General features: G+C 47.7%; 1 protein-coding gene across 3 annotated transcripts in view; it reads right to left on the bottom strand.

Annotated features, from left to right (window-relative positions):
- Window positions 1-20,981, bottom strand: part of INPP5F (inositol polyphosphate-5-phosphatase F) — a 100,662-nt gene extending 79,681 nt beyond the window's left edge. The window contains exon 1 of one of the 3 annotated variants that reach the window (XR_012780425.1): window positions 20,665-20,981. Coding sequence is in view for 2 of the 3 variants with exons in the window: in XM_075534505.1 (XP_075390620.1) it covers window positions 20,665-20,761 (97 nt within the window). In the remaining variant the exon portion in view is untranslated. The remainder of the gene's footprint in view (window positions 1-20,664) is intronic. The other 2 variants (XM_075534505.1, XM_075534504.1) reach the window with 2 other exon arrangements.
- Window positions 20,982-21,569: the final 588 nt, after the last annotated feature.

Below are 21,569 nucleotides of genomic sequence, written 5' to 3'. Positions count from 1 at the left end.
GCACATGGAATTCCATCCAGTTTACAAGACTTCTGTAGAAGGTTGGTGGTTATACTTTGGGCTGCTAACCCAAGGTCAGCGGCTCCTATCCACCAGCCACTCCCAGGGACAAAGATAAGGCGCTATACCCCTGTAAAGAATTGTGGTCTCAGAACCCCACAGGAGCCGTTCTAACCTGTTCTACAGGGTTCGACATGTGTCAGACTGACTTGATGACAATACGTTTGGGTTGTGTCTTAGAAGACACCTTCAGTATCTCATAGTGAGTGGCTACTCTGCAGAGGAGGTGCTGGAATGCGGACAGGAATCGGCCAATGGTGCTTACATCAACCTTCTATGATGAAAAATCCAGTGGCCATCAAGTTGATTAGAATTCACTGCACCTCCATGTGTGTATAAGGTTAGAACTGTTATTCGTGGGGTTTCCATTGGCTGATTTTTCAGAAGCAGACAGCCAGGCCTTTCTTCCAAGGTGGCTCTAGGTGGAGGTCTTTTGGTTAACAGCCAAGGGCATTAGCTGTTTGTGCCACCCTGGGACTCCTCCTATAGAGAATTAACTGCTCCAACTGCATACCAATTCAAAAGATACAGGCATCTTACATTCTCAAATAACTTAAACTTTGCAAGATCAAAGCTATCTTACTAGGAGAAGACTGACAAATTACCCAAAGCATAGCATTTTAGAAACGATCGGGCACATCATACAGTATCCCTACTAGGGCTCCAGTTCATGCATACAAGGGTTTCTTCCACACAAAATGTATTTGAACATGTCTTTGATCAGTGGACGGCTGCAGACACATTCTGACAGTGCACACTGATCTTAGCTTCATAGGGGTGCATTCAAAACAAAGGACTTTTGTGCATGTGCCACAGGGGGGAAAGGATTCTGAGGACAGGGTTAGTACCAAGTTTTCAACAAAACTCAAGAAGACATCTTCCTAAAACTGCAACAGATTATGGGGATGATCTCTCACATTAAGCAAGTTTTGAGGGTTTGGAAAACCTCAAAAGATGAGCTAACAGTGGGAAGACATCAACAACCTCAAGCAAGGGCTTACGAAAATATAGCTAACGTCTAGAAACTGCTGGAAGACTGTAGAGGAATCATCGATGTGATAGCTATTATTGAAGCCTCCCGTGAATCTGCATGGGAGCTTCAATTCTGAGCACCCCCTTGGCAGAAAAAATCCTCAGATCCCTTTTCCTGAGTCCCCACATGGATTAAGATTCCACCAAATCCTTTCTGGAGAACGCTGGTGGTCTAGTGGTTACACATTGGGCTGCTAACTGCCATGCCAACAGTTTGAAACCACCAGCCACTCCACAGAAGATGAGACTTTCTACTCCCTTAAGGTGTTGGAAGCCCACGGGGAAGTTCTAATCTGTCCAATGAGGTCGCTGTGAGTCAGAATCACCTGGATGGCAGTGAATTTGGTATTCCTTCTGACCATTCACTAGGGATGACAGCAGTCTTGCCCTCAGTCAGAACTCATCAGAGTGTATTTCCTGCCCCACCCCCCCGCCCTCACCCTTCTCCAGCCAGTCCAGGGAGGGGCAGTCTCCCTTAGGGGCATGCCTGTCTGTGTCCTTGATAGACAGTCCTGTTATGCCCTACCACTCATGTCCTGAGTGCCTTGGTCAGAAGGCCCTGGGCCAATCTTGTAAGCTCTTGTATCTAATATAATGTACCTGTCCCAATGATGGGCCTGTTCCTGCTTCTACAGCCCCACCTGTAACTGTGAGGTACTGATCTGCCAGGAGTCATGAATGTGTGACCATGCCCTTCTTTCTATTATTTAACTAGCATCCTGTGAATCTTTGGTCACCATTTGGGCCTGGCGCAAATGGTCTCCCTTATCTGGATAAGGTGTCTATGTCTTGTCTTAGTCCCCTTTAAGATTTAATAAATGCTCTCCTTAAGCGATATCTGAGATAGGGGTCTCTTTTGCCTTGCAACAAATCGCACTTGGCAATTTTAATGTTAAGGGGCCATGGTGGCCTCAGCAAGCTTTGGCTCTCTGGGCACCCAAAGTACTGTGGCCAGAATGAGCTAGCCCGATGAGCTGGGATCAAAGCAAATGATGACTGCACGAACTGCAGGTAGCCAGGGCTGAGTCTTGGATCTATCAAGATGAGCCAGGTGGCAAGGTCCAATTAAAACAGTGACTTTTGAAGAGACACTGGGCCAGTTTAATTCAAGACAGAGAGGCCAGCTCACAAAGTTATGACAGCTGCTTTTGGGGATTCCCAAGGGTTCACCCTGATCTATATTCTTGAAGGCCACAGGGCAACATCAGAAGGGTCTTTAAAAGAAGAAAACTGGACTGGTAAGAAAAAGGCCCAGCACTTGTTTCCTTAACCCAGTAATGTGCCTGCTTTTCCTTCAAGGGTAGCAAGGGCTGCCCTCGAAAAATTTTGTTGGGAAACCTTACCCCATCCACCCTATAACCCTGATTTGCCTCTTCATAGACTTCTTTGTTCCTCAAATTCAGACTCTATTTAAAAGGAAAGTGATTTGAGTCTCTCCTGGCGTGAATCCAAGAGCGCAGAACTCCTCAGGGCAGGGGGGGAGATGGAAGCATCCCCTGGTGGGGGCGTGGGTGGGGGAAGCTTACAGACCTACCTGGAGGTCATGGCAAGAAAGGGCAGCTTCTGCAGCAGTGTGTTTGTACTTAGGCTTATGGTGCCAGATTCCAATTAAAGAAATAATTAAAGTCAAACACACCCAAAGACATAAGTTTTCCTGCGGCTTTAAAATTTTTATCAGAGACTCAATTGTTTGACCCATTAGGTCAACATCTCCATCCTTATCTCAGATTCGTCTGGCAGAACAAGGCTTCTCTTTTCATATGACCTCCTCTTCCTGGTACACACAAACCCAGTGATTCAGTCCGGCAGAGCGCATGAGTCATTCATTCCAAGGGCCCAGCGTGAGGGTGCTACCTCAGCCCCCGAGAGCTGAGGTTCACAGGCAGTTTCACTTGAGGCTTAAGAAGAGCGAACACAAAAGGTGTGGGGGGCATGCATCATAATCCCATGTTTCATTTCCTTCATAAGACAAAGGTTGTGACTGCTCTGAACAGACAATCACAGATGCCAAACTGATGATGAAGAGGGTTTGAAATCAGGAAGTGAAATGTCCAATGGTTAGCTCGCCCACACTTTCCTTCTCAGAACTGAATTAGGCCAGAGGAAAGAGGTTAAGGGAATTACCATATATACTCGTGTATAAGCCCAGTTTTTCCAGCACAAAAAATGTGCTGAAAAATTGGGGTTCGGCTTATACACGGGTCAGTGGCATGAATGGATGTCATCTGGTCAAGCCCCACTAACAAAAGGAAGAAATCTCATGAAGCCTGACACAGAGTTAATAGCAAAGTGGGTTCGAGATGCATGGGAAGACATTCCAGAAGACACGGTGAGACGGGCCTTCCAGAAATGTAGTATTAGTAATGCTATGGATGGCAGTGAAGACTGTGCTTTGTATGAAAATGACAGCAGTGATGGTGATGACAGCGATCTCACACCAGCTGAAGCTCTGCACTGGGATACGGGTGATAATGAGAAATCTAGTTTTGAGGGATTTTTAACTCTACACTTTAGCTTGGTTGCTGATTGAGCTCAGGGAATAGTACTCTTAAGGTATCATTGTTGATACCTTATTGTTTTTGTTGAACCTATTTTCCACTTACTGTGCTGGTTTATTAATGTTAAATGACTTGTTTTCTTTTTATGTTTTTTATTTAAAATAAATATTTAAATACATTACCCCACTGATGTCTCCATTTTTAGTAATTTTATATTCATTTGTTTTGATTATTGAAACTCACCAATAGCTTCTGCATTTTCTACCTAGGCTTATACTCGAGTCAATCAGTTTTTCTGGTTTCCCAGGTAATAATTAGGTACCTCGGGTTATACTTGGGTCGGCTTATATTCGAGTATATACGGTATTCCATTCAGATGCCATCTTTTAAATATGAAGTTTGTTGGGCTTCTTTGAACTCTCTAGTGGTCTTGTGGGCCCTGGTGGCAGAGTAGTGGATTACTGGTTGAGCTGCTAACTGCAAGGACAGCAGTTTGAGACCACCAGGGGCTCCGAGGGAGGAAGAGGAGACTTTCTATGCCCTTAAAGGGATATAGTATTGGAAACCCACAGGTGCAGTTGCACACTGTGCTATAAGGTTGCTGTGAGTCAGAATCGAGTTTGGTTTTTTGAGTGCTTGTTATTCTCTAGCATTCAGCCACTCAAGAGCTAATGACACTTCCAACATCCCTAGCAGCTAATCAGTTCCCAGGGTGAAATCTCTCTCAGCCCTTTCAATCCAAGCTTGTATCCTCTGCATCTGGGAGCATTATAAAACCCAGATTCGAACCCTGTCCTCAGGCTTGTACCTGGTTGACAGGTCCTGACCTGGATTTTTCGTTTTCAGCGTCTCCCAGGTGATTCACATGTATATCCAGGTTGAGTTACTTACCTAAACAATGTGGGTGACTGGGTGGCACTTGAATTAGTAGCTTATTTTTTTAGCTTCTGTCTGATTCAAAGATGGCGCCTTTGGTTTGTGCGTCTCTCACTCTCCGTGTAACAAAATGCCATCAACTGCGTAAAGATCTCTTGGTGGGTGCAGATGATACTGCTGGAAGCTAACATCCTGGGTTCAGTTAGAAGGAAATACACTTCAAACAATAATTCCATGAAAACTTAAAAGATGAAAAACACTGTAAATCTGTTAGTTATCACCTAAGTGATCTAAGACTGTCTCTTTTCTTTAATTTTCAAGCTTTTTTTCTCATATAAAAAAAACTGAGCATGATAGTGGGACAGGAGGAAAGTTAAGGGAAATAGAGGAAAGATCTGGGAGGCAAAGGGCATTTATAGAGGTCTAGGTAAAGACATGTACACATGCAAATAAATTTATATATGAGAATGGGGAAATAGATCTATGTGCCCATATTTATAGGTTTAGTATTAAGGTAGCAGAAGGACATTGGGCCTCCACTCAAGTACTCCCTCAATGCAAGAATACTTTCTTCTATTAAATTGGCATTCTATGATGCTCCACTTCCCAACACAACTGCTGAAGACAAAGTGGGTGAATAAGCAAATGTGGTGAAGAAAGCTGATGGTGCCCGGCTATCAAAAGATATAGCATCTGGGGTCTTAAAAGCTTGAGGGTAAACAAGGGGCCATCTAGCTCAGAAGCAACAAAGCCCACATGGAAAAATACACCAGCCTCTGTGATCACGAGGTGCCAAAGGGATCAGGCATCAAAGAACAAAAAAATCATATCATTGGGTGCACACCTCCATGATATGATCGCTGAGGACAAATGGGTGCATAAACAAATGTGGTGAAGAAAGCTGATGGTGCCAAAGGTATAGCATCTGGGGTCTTAAAGGCTTGAAGGTAAACAAGTGGCCATCTAACTCAGGCATCATTGGAACAAAAAAATCTTACCATAGTGAATGAGAGGGGGAGTTCAGAGTGGAGACCCAAAGCCCATTTGTCGGCCACTGGAGATCCCCTTGCAGAGGGGTCTAGGGGAAGAGACGAGCCAGTCAAGGTGCGATGTAGCACCAATGAAAAATACAACTTTCCTCTAGTTCCTAAATGCTTCCTCCCCCACCCACTATCATGATCCAAATTCTACCTTGCAAGTCTAGCTAGACCAGAGGATGTACACTGGTACAGATAGGAAGGGGAAACAGGGAATCCAGGGCTGATGATACCTTCAGGACCAGTGGTGTGAGTGGCGATACTGGGAGGGTAGAGAGAGAGTGGGTTGGAAAGAGGGAACCGATTACAAGGATCTACATGTGACCTCCTCTCTGGGGGACATACAACAGAAAAGTGGGTGAAGGGAGATGTTGGACAGGACAAGAAATGACAAAATAATAATCTATAAATTATCAAAGGCTCATGAGGGAAGGGGAGCGGGAAAGGAGGGGGAAAATAAGGACTTGATGCCAAGGGTTTAAGTGAAGAGCAAATGTTGTGAGAATGATGAGGGCAATGAATGTACAGATGTGCTTTACACAATTGATGTATATATGAATTGTGATAAGAGGTGTATGAGCCCCTAATAAAACGATTTTAAAAAGAGCTGTAAGAGCCACCAATAAGATGATTTATTTTTTAAAAGACAAAGAAATTTCCCCTCTCAAACAAACAAATAAGCATTACCTAATTATGTTTGGACTATTTTAATGAAAAAAATCATTTTATGGGGGCTCTTTCAGATATTTTAACAGTCTATAATACAGTTAGACCAAGAAAAAAATCCTTTTATTTGGGGCTAGTACAACTCTTATTACAATCCATCCATCGTGTCAAGCACATTTGTACATTTGTTGCCACCATCATTTTCAAAACATTTTCTTTCTACTGAAATTCTTAATATCAGCTCATTTCCCCCCTCCCTCTCCTACCTTCCCTCCCTCATGAACCCTTGATAATTTGTAAATTATTATTTTTTCATGTCTTGCACTGACCGATGTCTCCCTTTACCCACTTTTCTGTTGTCCATCCCCCTGAGAGAGGGTTATAAGTAGATCATTGTGATAGGTCTCCCTTTCTCCCCCATCTTCCCCTTTCCCTCCTGGTCTGGCTACTTTCAATATTGGTCCTGGGAGGCTTATCTGTCCTGGATTCCCTTGTTTCCAGCTTTTATATGTACCCATGTACATGTTCTGGTCTAGCCACATTTGCAATGTAGTATTAGGGTTATGTTAGTGGGTTGGTGGGTGGGGGGAGCATTAAAGAACTAGAGAACTAGAGGAAAGCTGTATGTTTCATCGGTGTCCGGTGACTGGCCCATCTCCTCCCTGTGACCATTCTGTAAGGAGATGTCCAATTGCCTACAGATTGGGTTTGGTTTCCACTCTGTACTCCCTGCCCCATTCACACTGACATGATTTTTTTTGTTCTGGGTCTTTGATGCCTAATACCTGGTCTCATCAACACCTCATGTTAACACTGGTTGGTGTGCTTCTTCCATGTGGGCTTTGTTACTTCTGAGCTAGATGGCTGCTTGTTTATCTTCAAGCCTTTAAGAACCCAGACATTATATCTTGAAATAGCCAGGCACCATCAGCTTTCTTCACCACATTTGCTTATGCACCCATTTTGTCTTCAGTGACTATGTCAGGAATGTGAGCATCTCAGAATGCCGGATTATTAGAACAAAGTGTCCTTGTGTTGAGGGAGTATTTGAATAGACACCCAATGTCCACCTGCTTCCTTAATACTAAACCCCTAAATATATGCACATAGGTCTATTTCCCCATCGTCATATATAAATACATTTACATATGTACATGTATTTAGATCTCTATAAATTCCCTAGGCCTCCTAGTTCAAGGTTGGTTTGTTGACCTTTATGAGTGTTTTCCCATTGAGTTTGATGGGGTGCCATGCCCTGGCCCCACAGTCTATTTTTAGTGTTCCCTGGGCACTTCATTGCTCTGCTCCACTTGCTGTTCTGTTGCATACCCTGAGTGTTTCGCCAAGGGATGCCACTCTCAGAAACAGGATGCTGACAGCTATATCGAAGCACAGATGAGTTAACAACTGGTACTTCTTTTTCCTCCTGTAGAACTCTTCCCAGAGAGCCTGTCAATCATTACAGATACAACCTTTCTCCCATCTGACTTTGACAGACTTCCTAGATGTTTCTGAGAATGTCAATCACCATTAACTTACTCTCTCACTCACCTCAGACTGCTGCCACAAGACCCCACCTCGAACGCCCTGCCTTTAAACCGATCCTCAAGTTTAAGATTTGGCATTTCCCTGGTCCTGCAATGAAGGCCTGTTTTTAGGAAGATGGCGTCTTGGGTGGGGGCAGTGGGGAGCAGTACTATTTCTTAGTGGCCAGTCAGCAGTATTCATTCTGTCAACCTTCGCTTGTTTGTCTAGCAGCTAGTTAAAATAAAGACATTGTGCAAACAGTCATTTCTCCTTAGGCAAAAGGAAAGTCCAATAATGCACTCAGACAGTATCTTCTTGAGCTTCCCATTCGCAGAGATACAATCTCAGACTATTTACTGCTGGAGGGTACTCTGCACAAGTAAATCAAACAGCATCTTTCTTTCAGTTCAACCTTAAAAAGGAAAAATTACTTTCACCATCTTGGGAAGGCCTTGAACTTCAGGCCCAGCAAAGATGGCCCACAAAGCCCCATGGACAGCTTTCTGACCCGGTGCCTGGGCCTGCCTCTGTCCTGGGGCAGGGGCACAGCTTTAGCTATCTTCTAACTCTGGCAAGATGCCTAGCAGGCAGGTCTTAAATAAATGGGTGCTGAAAGAATCATGAAAGACTTCACAGCCTTTCAATTGTACTGTAATTTAGATGAATAAAGAGAGAGAATACAAAACCAGCTACACTTGCTGGGGAGAGCGTGGTCTCCCTTCTTTGGAAAGGTGCAAAGGAGAAGGATGCAGCAGTTACTAGGGATGAATCTGGGAAACCTAGTTGTGGGCGATGTACCCTGCTAAACGCTTTGATCTGCCCAACAGTTGTCCCCTGGGGAGGGCCTGGGGGGGTCTTAGGCTAGAACTAGGGGAAAGAGTGTTCATTACTGGCATAAAAGCAATGCATAAGTACACAGGGAAGTAGCAAGTAATATCACACATCTAAAAATATGATGTCGATGTCCTAACAATTCAGTACTGACCGCTGCTTTGCATATTGCATATTACGTACTGTCACGGCAGGACTTGTGAAATGTGAAGTTCAGTGTAACTTAAACGAGAGTGACAAGCCGTGTGAAAGTATCAGATCCATAGAGGAAATCCAGGGACTCTTAAATAACCATCAAGTTCAACTGAAATTTAAATGCACTTGAAAGAAAGAAACCCGAGGATAAGTTACCTAAAATCTGCCAGCCTTACTAGAAATCGAGAGTGGATGTGTTTTTCAGAATGGAAGCAGCTCTCGTAAGGGTCTCAGCAACCATAACATGAGTCATCCTCACAGGACGTGCATTTAATTAATGTACTACCAGGATGTGCTGTGACAGTCTGTAATGCGAACTGCTCAGGGTTCGTTTATCCCTACTTTAAAAACACTGCTCACACATCAAGAAGCCCTGGTGGTGTAGTGGTTTGCATGTTGGGCTGCTAATCACAAGGTCGGTGGTTCAAAACCATCAGCCCTTCCTTGGGAATAAGCTTTCTGTTGCTGTACAGATTTACAGTCTCAGAACCCACAGGGGAAGTTCTACTCCATCCTCTAGACTCACTATGAGTCACCATGGACTGGATGGCAGTGAGTTTGGTTTGGTCTTGGTTTATTTCTCCAAGACCAAACAAGAACTGATGCATTTGAATCGTGGTGTTGGCGAAGATTACTGACTATACCATAGGCTCCCAGAATGAACAAATCCATGTCGCTGAAGTCCAGCCATGGTCTTTAGAAGCGAGGATGGAAAGACTTCATCTCACATACTTCGGACATGCTATTCAGGAGGGACCAGTCCCTGGAGAAGGACATCATGCATGTAAAGTTCAGGGGCAGTGAAAAGTGGGAGACCCTCAACAAGACGGGTTGACATGATGGTTGCCACAAAAGGCTCATCAGTGTCTCCTTCTGTCGCACACAGGCTCTCTGAGTCAGAACCCCTCGGGGGCACGTCACAGCAACTTCACAGATTACTGACAATCACTGATCATAATTTCGTTTTTGTATGGAGCATTCCATTTATCTGTTGGTTTTCCCCGTGAGAATGTGATGCATCACTACTGGAATCTGAGTGAGCCACTAATCTTGGAGCCTGAATACGGGTGAGTCCATTTTCTTGATGCTGCTGTCGGACCAGCTGTCTCTGCAGAGGTTCAAGGGAGAGACCTTTTGAGAGGTGTGCGAGTTCCTTTGTCTGTCGGCAAAAGCTTTATTTACTCTCTTAACATTTTCATCATTCACAATGTTTACCTACCTAAGATTTGCTCTAACTGGCTTGGCTTTGTTTTTAAAGGTTTTTGGCTGGCTATGTGAAAGGCATTCGGGCCTTCTGGCCTCTTACTGTGCCCTTGGCCACTGTCAAACCTGTGGTGTCCGAGCCCAGCTGCTCGAGCCCCAGGAGACACCAGCGGCTGCATCCAGGAACTTCTGGGGGTGACAGCATTTATTAGTTCCCTATTTTGTTATATACAGTAAACCTTTGAAATCAAAAAGCCCACTGCCATCAGAGTGATCCCAGCTCATAGCAGCCCTATGGGACAACAGACACAGACTTAGTGAGTTTCCGAGGTTGTAAATCTTTACCAGAGCAGAAAGCTTCATCTTTCCCCAAAGGAGCGGCTAGTAGGCTTGAACTGCAAACATTCTGGTTAGCACCACACTGTACAACCCACTAGCCAGCAGGACACCTATGAGAAAGGCCCAGTTAGGGACCAATTCCCCAGCAATGTTATGTAAATTTGCCCTCCCTTTGAAATGAAAAGGAGCCCTGGTGAGTGCAGGGGTGCTAACTACAAGGTCAACGAACCTCCGATGGCTGGTGGGTGGGAGGCCAGACATGAGGCATTCTGTGCCAGTCCTCAGGGGCTGTTCGCTCTGCCATGCGCGAGAATGCACTCGGGGCAATGAGCTGGGATTTGGGGCTTGGAAATGATCGAACCACCTCCTGCTCCACAAACACATCACCACCGTCACCGTCACCGTCACCTTCTGTGGGTGCGGCTTGTAAATCACTAAATATTCCTTTCCTTGCACAAAGAAAACTCAAAATCACAACTCACTGCCATCAGTTGGTGCTGATTCATCGTAAGCCTACACGGCAGACTAGAACTGCCCGTGAGTTTCTGATCCTCTAACTGCTGAACAGCAGAAAGCCCCGTCTTTCTCCTGTAGAGCTGCTGGTGGTTTTGAACTGCAGACCTTGCGCAACAGGTAACCACGCCGACACCAGGGTTCACTACGGTAAAGCCAAATGAGAGGCATATGCACCTGTAGTGACTGACCTACCACTCTATCTTATAGTTAGGAAAATATCATGTCCGTATTCCAATGGCTGCTGTTGGATTCAAATGTTCTTCTCTGCTTAATACGCAGCCCTTATGAATTAGAATAGGTAACCAGTAATTGTTTTGTTATGGGCTCTGCTGTTACTTCTTAGACTTGCTTTTGTTTGTGAGGCTCAACTTATAAAATGCTTTATTAGGAAAAAACGGTTTGAACAGGAATAGGACAGTTTACCCCAAACATGCAGTCAGAAATATAGCCTGTAAAGCCAAACCAAATCCACTGCCCTCAGGTCAGTACTGGCTCATACGGCCCCTGCAAGATAGTCAATCTAACCCACAGGGGGTTCCAACATTGTGGGGCTGTGGGTTAGGTATTGAGCTGCGAACCACAAGGTTGGCGGTTTAAATCCACCAGGCACTCCTCCCATCAGGCTCTAGAGCAGTGGTTCTCAACCTTCTTAATGCCACGATCCTTTAACGCAGTTCCTCATGTTGTTCCCCAACCATAAAATTATGTTCGTTGCTACTTCATCACTGTCATTTTGCTCCTGTTTTGAATCGTTCGACCTCCACAGGTTGGGACCTGCTGCTCTAGAGTCTCAGAAACCCTCCACAGGCAATGGGATGAGGGTGTGGCTTGGTGTTCATCTGTGTGGTGGCTGACTTTAGGGTGATCAAGTCTTTCTTCCTAGAGCAGCTGGCGGGTTCGAACCAGAGCTTCAGAACCGCTCGTTCCCACCCAGCCCCATTCCAATCCAACCCCCTGCTGAGAACATACCTTTCCACTTGCATGGACTGAAGCCGAAGCCACACTTTAACAAGATCCCCAGGGGATTCTTACATGACATTGTGTAGCAGCCGGGTGCTTAACCATCATGCCACCATTGTAGAGAACTAACCTATTCCCATAAAACCACACCAACCAAGGTGCTCCCTCTCAGGCGAACCAACAGCAAAGCCAAACAAGTCTGTCTTTCCAGTTATCTAACATCTGGCCTCAGGGTCATGGGGCAATTCCCTCTGAATGAGCTGAGTATCACATCAGCCAGGAATCTGCACAAGGGTCAGTTTCTGGAGAGCGAATGCCTCGGGGTCCCATTTGTTTTCATGCAAAAAAGAGAACAGATGTACTGGGTCCTCAAGTTCAACGCTTAGATTGCCCCCTTACCCAATAAAATGACCACGGAAATCCAGCACAGCGTTTTCAGGGGGGAAGAGGGGCAGCGCTCGGGTCTCTGTTCTCATCAGACCAAGCTGGTGGGTGCTGATGCACAGGGACCGTACAGGACAAGGTAGAACTGTGCCCATGGGTTTCCGAGATGATAATTCTTCATGGGAGCAGACAGTCTCATCTTTCTCCTGTGGAGTGGCTGGTGGGTTTGAATCACTGACCTTGTGGTTTGCAGCCCAAGGCATAATCCATTCGGCCACCGGAACTCCTTATATTTCCCATTTAATCATTCCAATTACCCTTTGGAGCTGGGCGCTCTCGTGACACCCCTTGGAGTTGGCTGGACTCACATCAACGCCACATACAAGAGAGCAAAGTGCTGCCCTGCCCGGTCCTATGCCGCATTCATGGGCAGGCTTGAGCCTGTTGATATCTACTGACCTGGGGGGTGGGGGGTGTCGTCTTTAGGCACTGTATCAGGCAATGTTCTGCTGTGTCAGAAACAAATGGACATCAGCAGCCTAATTCGTTGCATTAGTTTTGGGAAATAGATCACCAGGCCTTTCTTTCAAAGGGTCTTATCTGGGAACGTCAGCTAAAATCTGTCCACCATGGGGGAACCTGATGAATCTACTCGGGATGCTAGGACCCAGTTAGCAGGAATGAGCTGCTCAAAGGACACACTGTTCATAGACCAGGCACTAAAATCATCCCATTCATTACAACTTCTGCTGGTGATCTGGGATGGGCCTGCTGCTAAGGGTGCAGGGATGGAGCCACATCACATCTTGCAGGTTGAGCAGATGGGACACGAGGGAGCCAGGTGGGGTGAACTTCCTGTAACAGCACTAACAATGCCAGAATCCCAGAAGCCCAAGCTGTCAGGGAGCTGGTTCCTGGCTCCTGTGGGCCCTGAGTCAGAAGGGCTTCATTCGTACTTGCCTCTGAGGCAGGCTTCACAGATCTTGGCGTCTGTCTGGTGGCCTAGTCAGGACACAGGTGTCTGGGAACCAAAGACTCTACAGCGGCCCCTTCCTGTCTCTGCCCTAAGGCTTTTCCCTTCCCTTCCCTCTCTGCTCTGTGTGTGCTGACAAGGCGCCCCTGAAACCGGATCTCGGGTTCTTGCAAAGCTAGACCGGGAGGGAAAGGCTTCAGGTTGCTCATCACGGGCTGAAACAGTGTCCATGGGGACGTATCAATGTTTCTACTCAAAGATCTACCCTCGCTCTCATCCCTTCCCAAGCTGCAGAAGTTCTAAAAAGCTCAGAGAAACCTGATGAGCTGGACATAGCTGGAAAAAAAAGATAACTAGTCTATCTATTATATCACCACCTTCGCTGTAACTAAAAGAACACAAGTTAATTTTGCAAGAAGAGATTCAGGGCTGGTGAGAGGCCACGGGCCAAACTAGTAGTCCCATTATCAGCCTCTGTTTTACGTCAGTCTTTCTTTGCCTTAATGTCTTGGCGTTAGCATCCTCTCTACAGAGCCCTTACCGTAATGACTGTGAGCCAAACCCAACCCCTCTGCTACCGAGTTCATTTTGACTCCCAGTGGCCCTACACAGGGTTCCAAGACTGGAAATCTTTATGGGCGCAGACAGCCACTCTTTCTCCCCCAGTGTGGCTAGTGGGCTTGAACCGCCAACCTGGTGGTAAGCAGTCCAATGCCTTGTCCACTACCAGGGCACCTTAATGACTACGATACCGAGGAACATTTCTGATATTACCTACCCAAAAAAGGTTACGTTCTATACCTTTGTAGTCAAGAGTCAAACAAGAAGAGTTGGGTTCAGAGTCACACACTGAGTTAGAAGTCTGGTTCTTTCTCACTCTGTAAACTTGGTCAAATTTCATCTATGCTTCAGTTTCCCATTCTGTAAGAGGAGGATAATAAATGAGCCATTATTAATAGCTACCAACCACTTCATTACGGAGCCCTGGCAGCACTGCTGGGAAAGCGCTGAACTGCTAACCACGAGGCTGGTGGTTTAGAGGCGCCAGTTACTCCATGGGAAGCTGTCTGCTCCCGTGGAGACTTGGTCTCGGAAACCCTATGGAGAGTGGCTGTGGGCTGGAAATGACGTGATCGTCGTGGGTTAATCACACCACTGTAGAAACGAGATCCACAAGAAAATACAAACTTCCTTCAAGTTGTACAACATGGTTCCAAAAGTTGTCATTCATCACGCACCGTCTTTGGGGGTGGGGGGGAGGATTTTAGAAGGATGAGTCTTTTTTATGCATGCATAAAAGTAAACAGATAAGCACACAGACTGTAAATCTTCGCTCCTAGCCTGTTAGTAGGCTAGAAAAGCAGTTCAGGGAAGACAAGTAGTTGTTTTAAAGAAATCGAAGGTGAAAGGCATATAAAACCTGGTTAATCAACAACATCAAAATGGTTAGAAAGAGAAAGAAACAGAGGGAGGTGCTGTCAGCCATCCAGACAGATGAGATTGAAAAATGTTTCCAAGAAGGAATCACAGATCTTACAAATGTAGTAAGTGTCATGGAGAGGACTTTGAAGGTGATCAGGTTATTTGGAAAAATAAAATAAATACACAGCTTTGGGGGGAAATGGTTAGAAGGATTTTTACGATACATTTAATAATTAATGTTTAAACAAAAATGCTGGTTCTATTCCATCACGGTAATGCTTGACTTGTGAACAAATAGGAACTAAAGCAAGCAAGCAGAAAGGTGACGTTCAAAGTCTTTTCTTTTTTTAGCAGAGACCAGATGCCACGAAACTCCCAATCCACTGACTAGTGTTTTCTAAAATATGAATCCCTCAAGAGAGGTAAATATCCCATGCGGATTTCAATTCCATGACTCTAATAACACCTCATTCAAAAGAGGATAAATGTCATATGATCGCCTCAGACATAATTCCATTATCAACTGAAACACCCCAAATTCTAAGAACAAGAAAACTTGATATTTCTGTGCTTTCTGATAGGAAAGTATCTCCTTCGGAACACACACACACACACACACACACACACACTCGAGCTTCCTCATCCTGAGTGTTGCCTTTCCACATGTGCTTTACACGCACCTGAACGTTGTTATGTTTAGGGAAGCTGCTTTGTGATCTTTTCATGGTCACTCAGGCTCAGGACAGACAAGGTAACTAACACACAGCAGCAGTTATGTAACACTGTCATCTCAGAGAGAGCCGTAGGGACCAGTGGAAGCAATTTTAAGACAGAAGAGAGAAGACCGTATCATCCTTCCCCGAAAGGACGTGGTTTTATATTCCTTTTTAAGTCTTTAAATTACAATTTTCATTCTCCTATTCAACTCCACTCTCGGGAGACGAGTGAGTAGTTGACATGGTGCTTTCTCGTTCTCCCTGGCGGAAAAGAAAACCAACCTTCAGTACTTTCCTCTGCTGGTTGCTAGCTTGCTGTAGGCATAAACCACCAGCTGTGGTGCTGGTGGGGTTACGTGCTGGGCTGCTCACTGCAAGGTCAGCAGTTTGAACCTACCAGCAGCTCAGCAGGAGTGAGAGGAGGCTTGCTATTTCCATCAAGAGTTATAGTGTCGAAACCCAAAGAGGCAGTTCTATCCTATCTCAGAACTATAGGGACCCCATAAGGACAGGATAGAACTGCCCTGTGGGTTTTCCAAAGCTGAAACTGTTTACAGGAGTAGAAAGCCTCATCCTTCCGCCATGGAGCGGCTGGTGGTTTCAAACTGCTGACCTTTAGAATCACAACCCAACAGCATAAGCACTATGCTACCTGGGCTCCCGTACCCTATGTTATAGGGTTGCTATAAGTTGGCAGTGAGTTTTTCTGTATGACTGACTGTTCATTCATTACCTGTATTAGAGACAAATGGCAACACCAGAGAAGACTACTACTCGGCTGAGTTGCAGAAGAAGAAACTGAAAGACCATGTAAACAACATTAAGCAAAAAAACAAGGAATGCTATCACCAAGATTAAAACTTTAAAAAGTGGTGCTAAGTCAGATAAAAATATACATAAATGGAAATGCATTTCTTCCTCATATTTTCTCATCCCAGAGGACAGAGGTGGTCCCCCCCCCCCAGTTAAAAGATGTTCAAAACGAGGCCTAAATTAAGTCATCATAACATAGCTTATTTTCCAAGACACTGCTTGCTAGTCCCCTGAGAAAAGATGAACCTGAGTTCATTTCCGCTCAAACTTGATGCAAAAGTGCCTTCCACATGCCCAGTCCTCCAAAAGGCCAGTGCTACCAAGCTGAATACGGCAGTCCTTGACTCTGTGTGTGTGTGTGTGTGTGTGTGTGTGTGTGTGTGTGTGTGTGTGTGTGTGATCCACTGAGGGAGGAGCAGGATATACTTCTGTGATCTCCTAAGGGCTCCGTGTATGAAGCACCTGGACACCTCGTAAAGATGGCCAATCATTCAGGCCCAGGGTGAAAAAGAAGGAGAGGGTGACGTTGGAACTGGGGCTTACAGAACCAACTAGCCAGGAAAGGGGGCTGGCAGTAAGAAACATGCCAGACGTTTAACCTCCCACGTTACCAACATGGGCTCTTCCGACGTCTCCAGGGGAAAGTAAAGTCCCACCTCTGGCTGTTCAAACAGACACACACATAAAAGACACACCGCCCCCAGAGCCTCATTTACCTCATAACACTGCCCGTTGGGGAAAATGATAGGTCTTGGTCAGCAATCGCTTCGGCTAAAAAACTGATAGGAAATGATGAAAGATTTTTAAAGACTATCACTAAAGACAAACGTAAAACTTGCTATGAGAGTAGAGGAGTAAAAAATCCAATAACTTGAAGAGAATTTTAAACGATACCTTCTATAGGCAAAGCTCTCAAAGGCATTTCTTCTATTAAAACGCCACTATTAAATAGCCACAATTTAGAAAGGTTCTTGGGGCTTGGCAAGGGTAGTGCACGGATGTCTGACTTGTTGGCAATCTAGCTGAGTACCTGAAGATCAAACCCGGCCCTTCTATGTGGCCTCTTTCTCCCCAGCATCACACTGTGGTCTTGTCTATTCTTAGAAGTGAGATAAGCCTGGGGGAATTCTCTGCAAAAGCAAGAGCCATTTTCATCAGGAAAAAAAAAATCAATTTGTCTTTGGAATTTGGAGAAATAAACAGTAGCCTGAGCTACGGAGACTTAAAGCAAAATCTGGGCCAGGTGAATCTCTCTTAAAGACTTGAACCTGTGGCAGCGCTCCTCTGGGGGTTCAAAAGGAAGGGTATAAATCAGCAGTTCTCAATCTGTGAGTTGTGACCCCTTTTGGGGGTCAAACGACCCTTTCAGAGGGGTCACCTGATTCGTAACAGTAGCAAAATGACAGTGATGAAGTGGCAACAAAAATAATTTTATGCTTTGGGGGAGTCACCAAAACATGAGGAACTGTATTAAGGGGTCGTGGCATTAGGAAGGTTGAGGACCACTGGAATAAATGTTACTTCCACTGAATGGCAAGTACTAGCCAGCATCCTAAGAGACTTGGGGGGAGGGGGGAGTTCCTCCTCAGGACCCACCAGGATTGGAGGGCCTCCTGAAACCATAACCAAACTCACTGTAGGGTCACTCCCATCGATTCCAACTCATAGTGACCCTACAGGGCAGAGTTCAACTTGGGGCTCAGAGACTGAGTAGCCCTGGTGGTGTAGTGGTTAGGCACTGGGCTGCTAACCAGGCAAGGTCAGCAGTTCGAAATCACCAGCCACTCCGAGGGAGAAAGACAAAGCTTTTTACTCCTATTAAGAATTACTTTATCAACCCTCCAAAAAACCCCAAACTCACAGCCATGGAGTTGTTTCTGATTCACAGTGACCCTGTCACAGAAGCAGTTCTGTCCTGTGGGTTTCTGAGGCTGTAACTCTTACAGGAATAGAAAGCCTCAGCTTTCCCCTTGGAGTGGCTGGTGGTTTCGAACTGCAGCCCCGGGTATAACCCACTATGCCACTAGGGCTCCGAGGGCCTCCTAGATTCAAGGAACAGACCAAACAGAATGACATTTCTTTTTTAAAAGCCTCTATTCAGGACTCTAGTGGTCTCCCCACATTACTCTACCAGCTTGGTTCCTCAATAGGAGCCCTGGGGTCGCAGCGGGTAAGCACTGAGCTGCGACCTGAAAGGAGGTTTGACCCCCAGGAAGATTTGCTCTGAGGGGAGAAAGGCAGCAGTCTGCTTGTATAAAGATGTGCAGCCCTGGAAACCCTCCGGAGTTCTGCTCGGTCTTCTGGGGTCAGTGTGCGCAGTCTGAATTGACTGAGACGGCAGTGGCAAAGGCAGTTTGTTTCTGTCAATGCTACAAAGGAGAGGGATGGTCCTAGAAACAGGGGCACCAAGCCCACCTGACTTACTTATGGATGCCTCGCTCGCTGTCCAAATACACAAGCAACCAGGTGGGGCTGCATGTTTTTTTCATGAGATTCTTGTCCCACAAATGGACGCTGTTTTAAAGGAAACATCCTCATTACGTACAAGGAGACTTAAAAACCTCATGATAAGGGACAGGGAAGTCTGCATGTGTCAGATGAGCTGCAGGTGAACCTCCTGTTCAATCCAGACCCACAGAGCTGGCTGGTTCTTGGACGGCCCAGGAAAAGGAGCACTTGCATTCAAGCGCTAATGAAGACCTACTCAGATATTTTTCAGAGCGGCATGGAGAGGGGACCAGGCAAAAGCAGTCACATCAAGAAAAACACAGGTGAGACGAGAATGACTGGAGAAAGACCATAAGTAGCCCATCTACCAGGCTTCTGTCCCAAGATCATCGGGTGGTTGTTTCTCCCCCAATCTGAATCCAGCCCTGTTACCAATGAGCTGATTCGGACTCATAGGGAAGCCCTTGGTGGCATAGACGATAACACGTTGGGCTGCTAACCACAAGGACAGCAGTTCAAACCCACCAGTGGCTCCACAGGAGAAGGCTCCGAGGCCTCCAGAAGGTCTACTCTGCCCTCTGGGCCACTGAGCCAGAATAACAAGACCACAGTCAGTTCGGTTTGCCTTTTTGAGTATTTTCGGAAGAAGACTGCACCATCTTTTCCCCCAGAAGCAGCAGCTGGTGGGTTCAAACCACAGTTAGCAGCTGAACACTTAACTGCTGCACCACAAGAGTTATTTCCGGTATGAACAGAAGAAATAGGTGGAATAGCAACAACAAAAAAAACCCCCACAAAAAACCACAAACACACACACAACAGCCAGAGGTTAAGAAAAGTAAGTTCTCTTTCACTACCATAGCAGTCCCTCCCTTTCCGCCCCTCACCCCTCACCCCCCACCCCTGCCCCGAGAAAAAGCAGTAGGTGTCTTCCAGGAAGTGTTCTGGGGCTGTCCATCTGCGTCCCAACCTCTCTGTGACCACTGGCAAATAGCTCATCTTTTGGCCCATTCCTCTTTTTTACCTGAAAGACAGCACACTACCACCTACTTTGCAAGAGATTGAGAGGACAGGGAATGGTTCACTGCTGTGACATGAGAATCTTGTTTGGATCTCTTACATTTCCATTCATTGCCTGGGGTAATTCTTTTGTATACTACATACAAGGACATTTAAGATGCTCTAGCTATTAAAGAACTACATCCTTGCACTGGAAAATCCTAGAGTTGATTAGGAAATGGACTGGGGATTGTAAAAAGGAAAAAGCTCATGGCCTTGAAGTCAACTCACAGCGACCCCACTGGACGGGGTAGAAACTGCCCCGTAGGGTTTCCAAGGTGGTAACTCTTTCCAGAAGCAGACTTTCTCCCTGCGAACAGCTGGCGGCTGGGCTCCAACCACTGACCGCTCCGTTAGCAGTACAGGGAGCCTGAAAAAAGGGGGAAGCCCCCCTAGCCTGCCTGCTCTCGGAAGGCAGGCGCTGGTCGGTTTCACTCACCACTATGAACAAACTTTCCTAAAGCAACCAATTGCAGATTTCGGCATCTCGCTTCTAGCAAGCTTAGAGGGCTCGACCCTACGCTTTATAGGGCACGGGCGCGGGTTGCAGAACACATTGACGGGAAATTACAATCCAGCTTAATTAGAATGAGCAGCCACGATAGCAGGCTTTCAACCGGGTCCGATGAGGTAACCACAAAGAAGTCACACCTTAAATAACCAGGGCCCAGAGACAGACAACGCCGAGGTCACCCACGAGTGAACTCCGGACCGGCTCAATGGCTTCGGGCCTGAACTCAGAAGTAGAACCCCGAACCTGGCGTGAAGGGCGCCGCAGGCCAGACCACGGCCCCCCGCCCACCCCCGGCTGCCCGCGGGCGCGCCTCGCTCGAACTTTCCGGTGCAGGGGCCACTCAGTGGGCGGCCGGTGCCGCCGCGAAGGGCGCGGGGCCCCTCCGAGTGCGCCTGGGGTCCTCGGACGCGGCTCTCCCAGGAGGCCGGGCAGGGGGCGCGCCGGGGGCACGGGGTCGCCAGTCCGGTCCTCCTCGCCCCGGGAGGGCGCGCGGTCCCCGGGCCGGGCCACCTCCCTCCCCCGGAGCCTGACAGCTCGCGCCCGCCGCCTGCCCCCAGCCCCGCCGGGCCGCGCCCCCCGCCCGCCGCTCGCTCACCGGGCCGAAGCTGGAGGCCGCCGTCCCGCCGGCTGCACCACAGCGCGCGCTCGCCCTGCTGCAGGATGTAGTGGTCCTTGGCTTGGAAGAGCTCCATGCCGGCCCCGGGCACCGCGGGCGGAGGCGGCGGCCCGGGTGCGTCCGCGGCTCTGCGGCCTCCCGCGGCCGGCGGCGGAGGGGCGTCCTCGTCGTTGGGGGCCGCCAGAGCCCGCGCCCCCGGAGCGGCCAGGAAGGACAGCGCCGAGGAGCAGCGAGCCCAGAGCGACTGCCCGCCGGCCCGCCGGACACGGGGAGGAGGACGCGCCCGGGCGACGGCGGCGGCGGCCTCCCCGGCCCCGCCCCTCGCCCGCTCCCGCCGGCTCCTCCCCGGGCTCCTCCCCGGCCCCGCCCCTCGCCTACTCCCACCGGCTCCTCCCCGGCCCCGCCCCTCGCCCGCTCCCGCCGGCTCCTCCCCGGACTCCTCCCCTGCCCCGCCCCTCTCCCGCTCCTGCCGGCTCCTCCCCGGGCTCCGTCCCTTCTTCCCCTTCCTTTCTTCCCTCTCTGACTCCTTCTGCGCGGTCTTTTCCCGGGTTTCACCTCCCGGATCCTACTCCCCAACTCGGTTCTTTCTCCTCCATCCTCCCGCTCTTTCTCTCCCTCTGCCCCTCCCTACTCCCACTGCTCCCCGGGCTCCTCCCCCGCCCAGCCCGCCTTCCTGCTGGTGGAGGAGCCAGGCCTGCCCTTCCTGGGCTCGGTCTTGGACCTTAGGGACAGAAACCCACTCCTGGGCCTCCCTCGCCCAAGCCTGTGCCTTTGAATGATTTGCTCCTTTCCTCTGCTCTGAGAAAGGCCCTAGCACCCTGCACCCGACCTCCAGAGAGGTGATGCCCCTCTCTGCGGGGAACTGTACCCCAAGGGGCTGATAG

Source organism: Tenrec ecaudatus, chromosome 16, assembly GCF_050624435.1.
Source record: "Tenrec ecaudatus isolate mTenEca1 chromosome 16, mTenEca1.hap1, whole genome shotgun sequence".
Classification (NCBI taxonomy): Eukaryota; Metazoa; Chordata; class Mammalia; order Afrosoricida; family Tenrecidae; genus Tenrec; species Tenrec ecaudatus.
The sequence above is the reverse complement of the archived record's forward strand: the minus strand, read 5'-3'. Positions and strand labels throughout refer to the sequence as shown.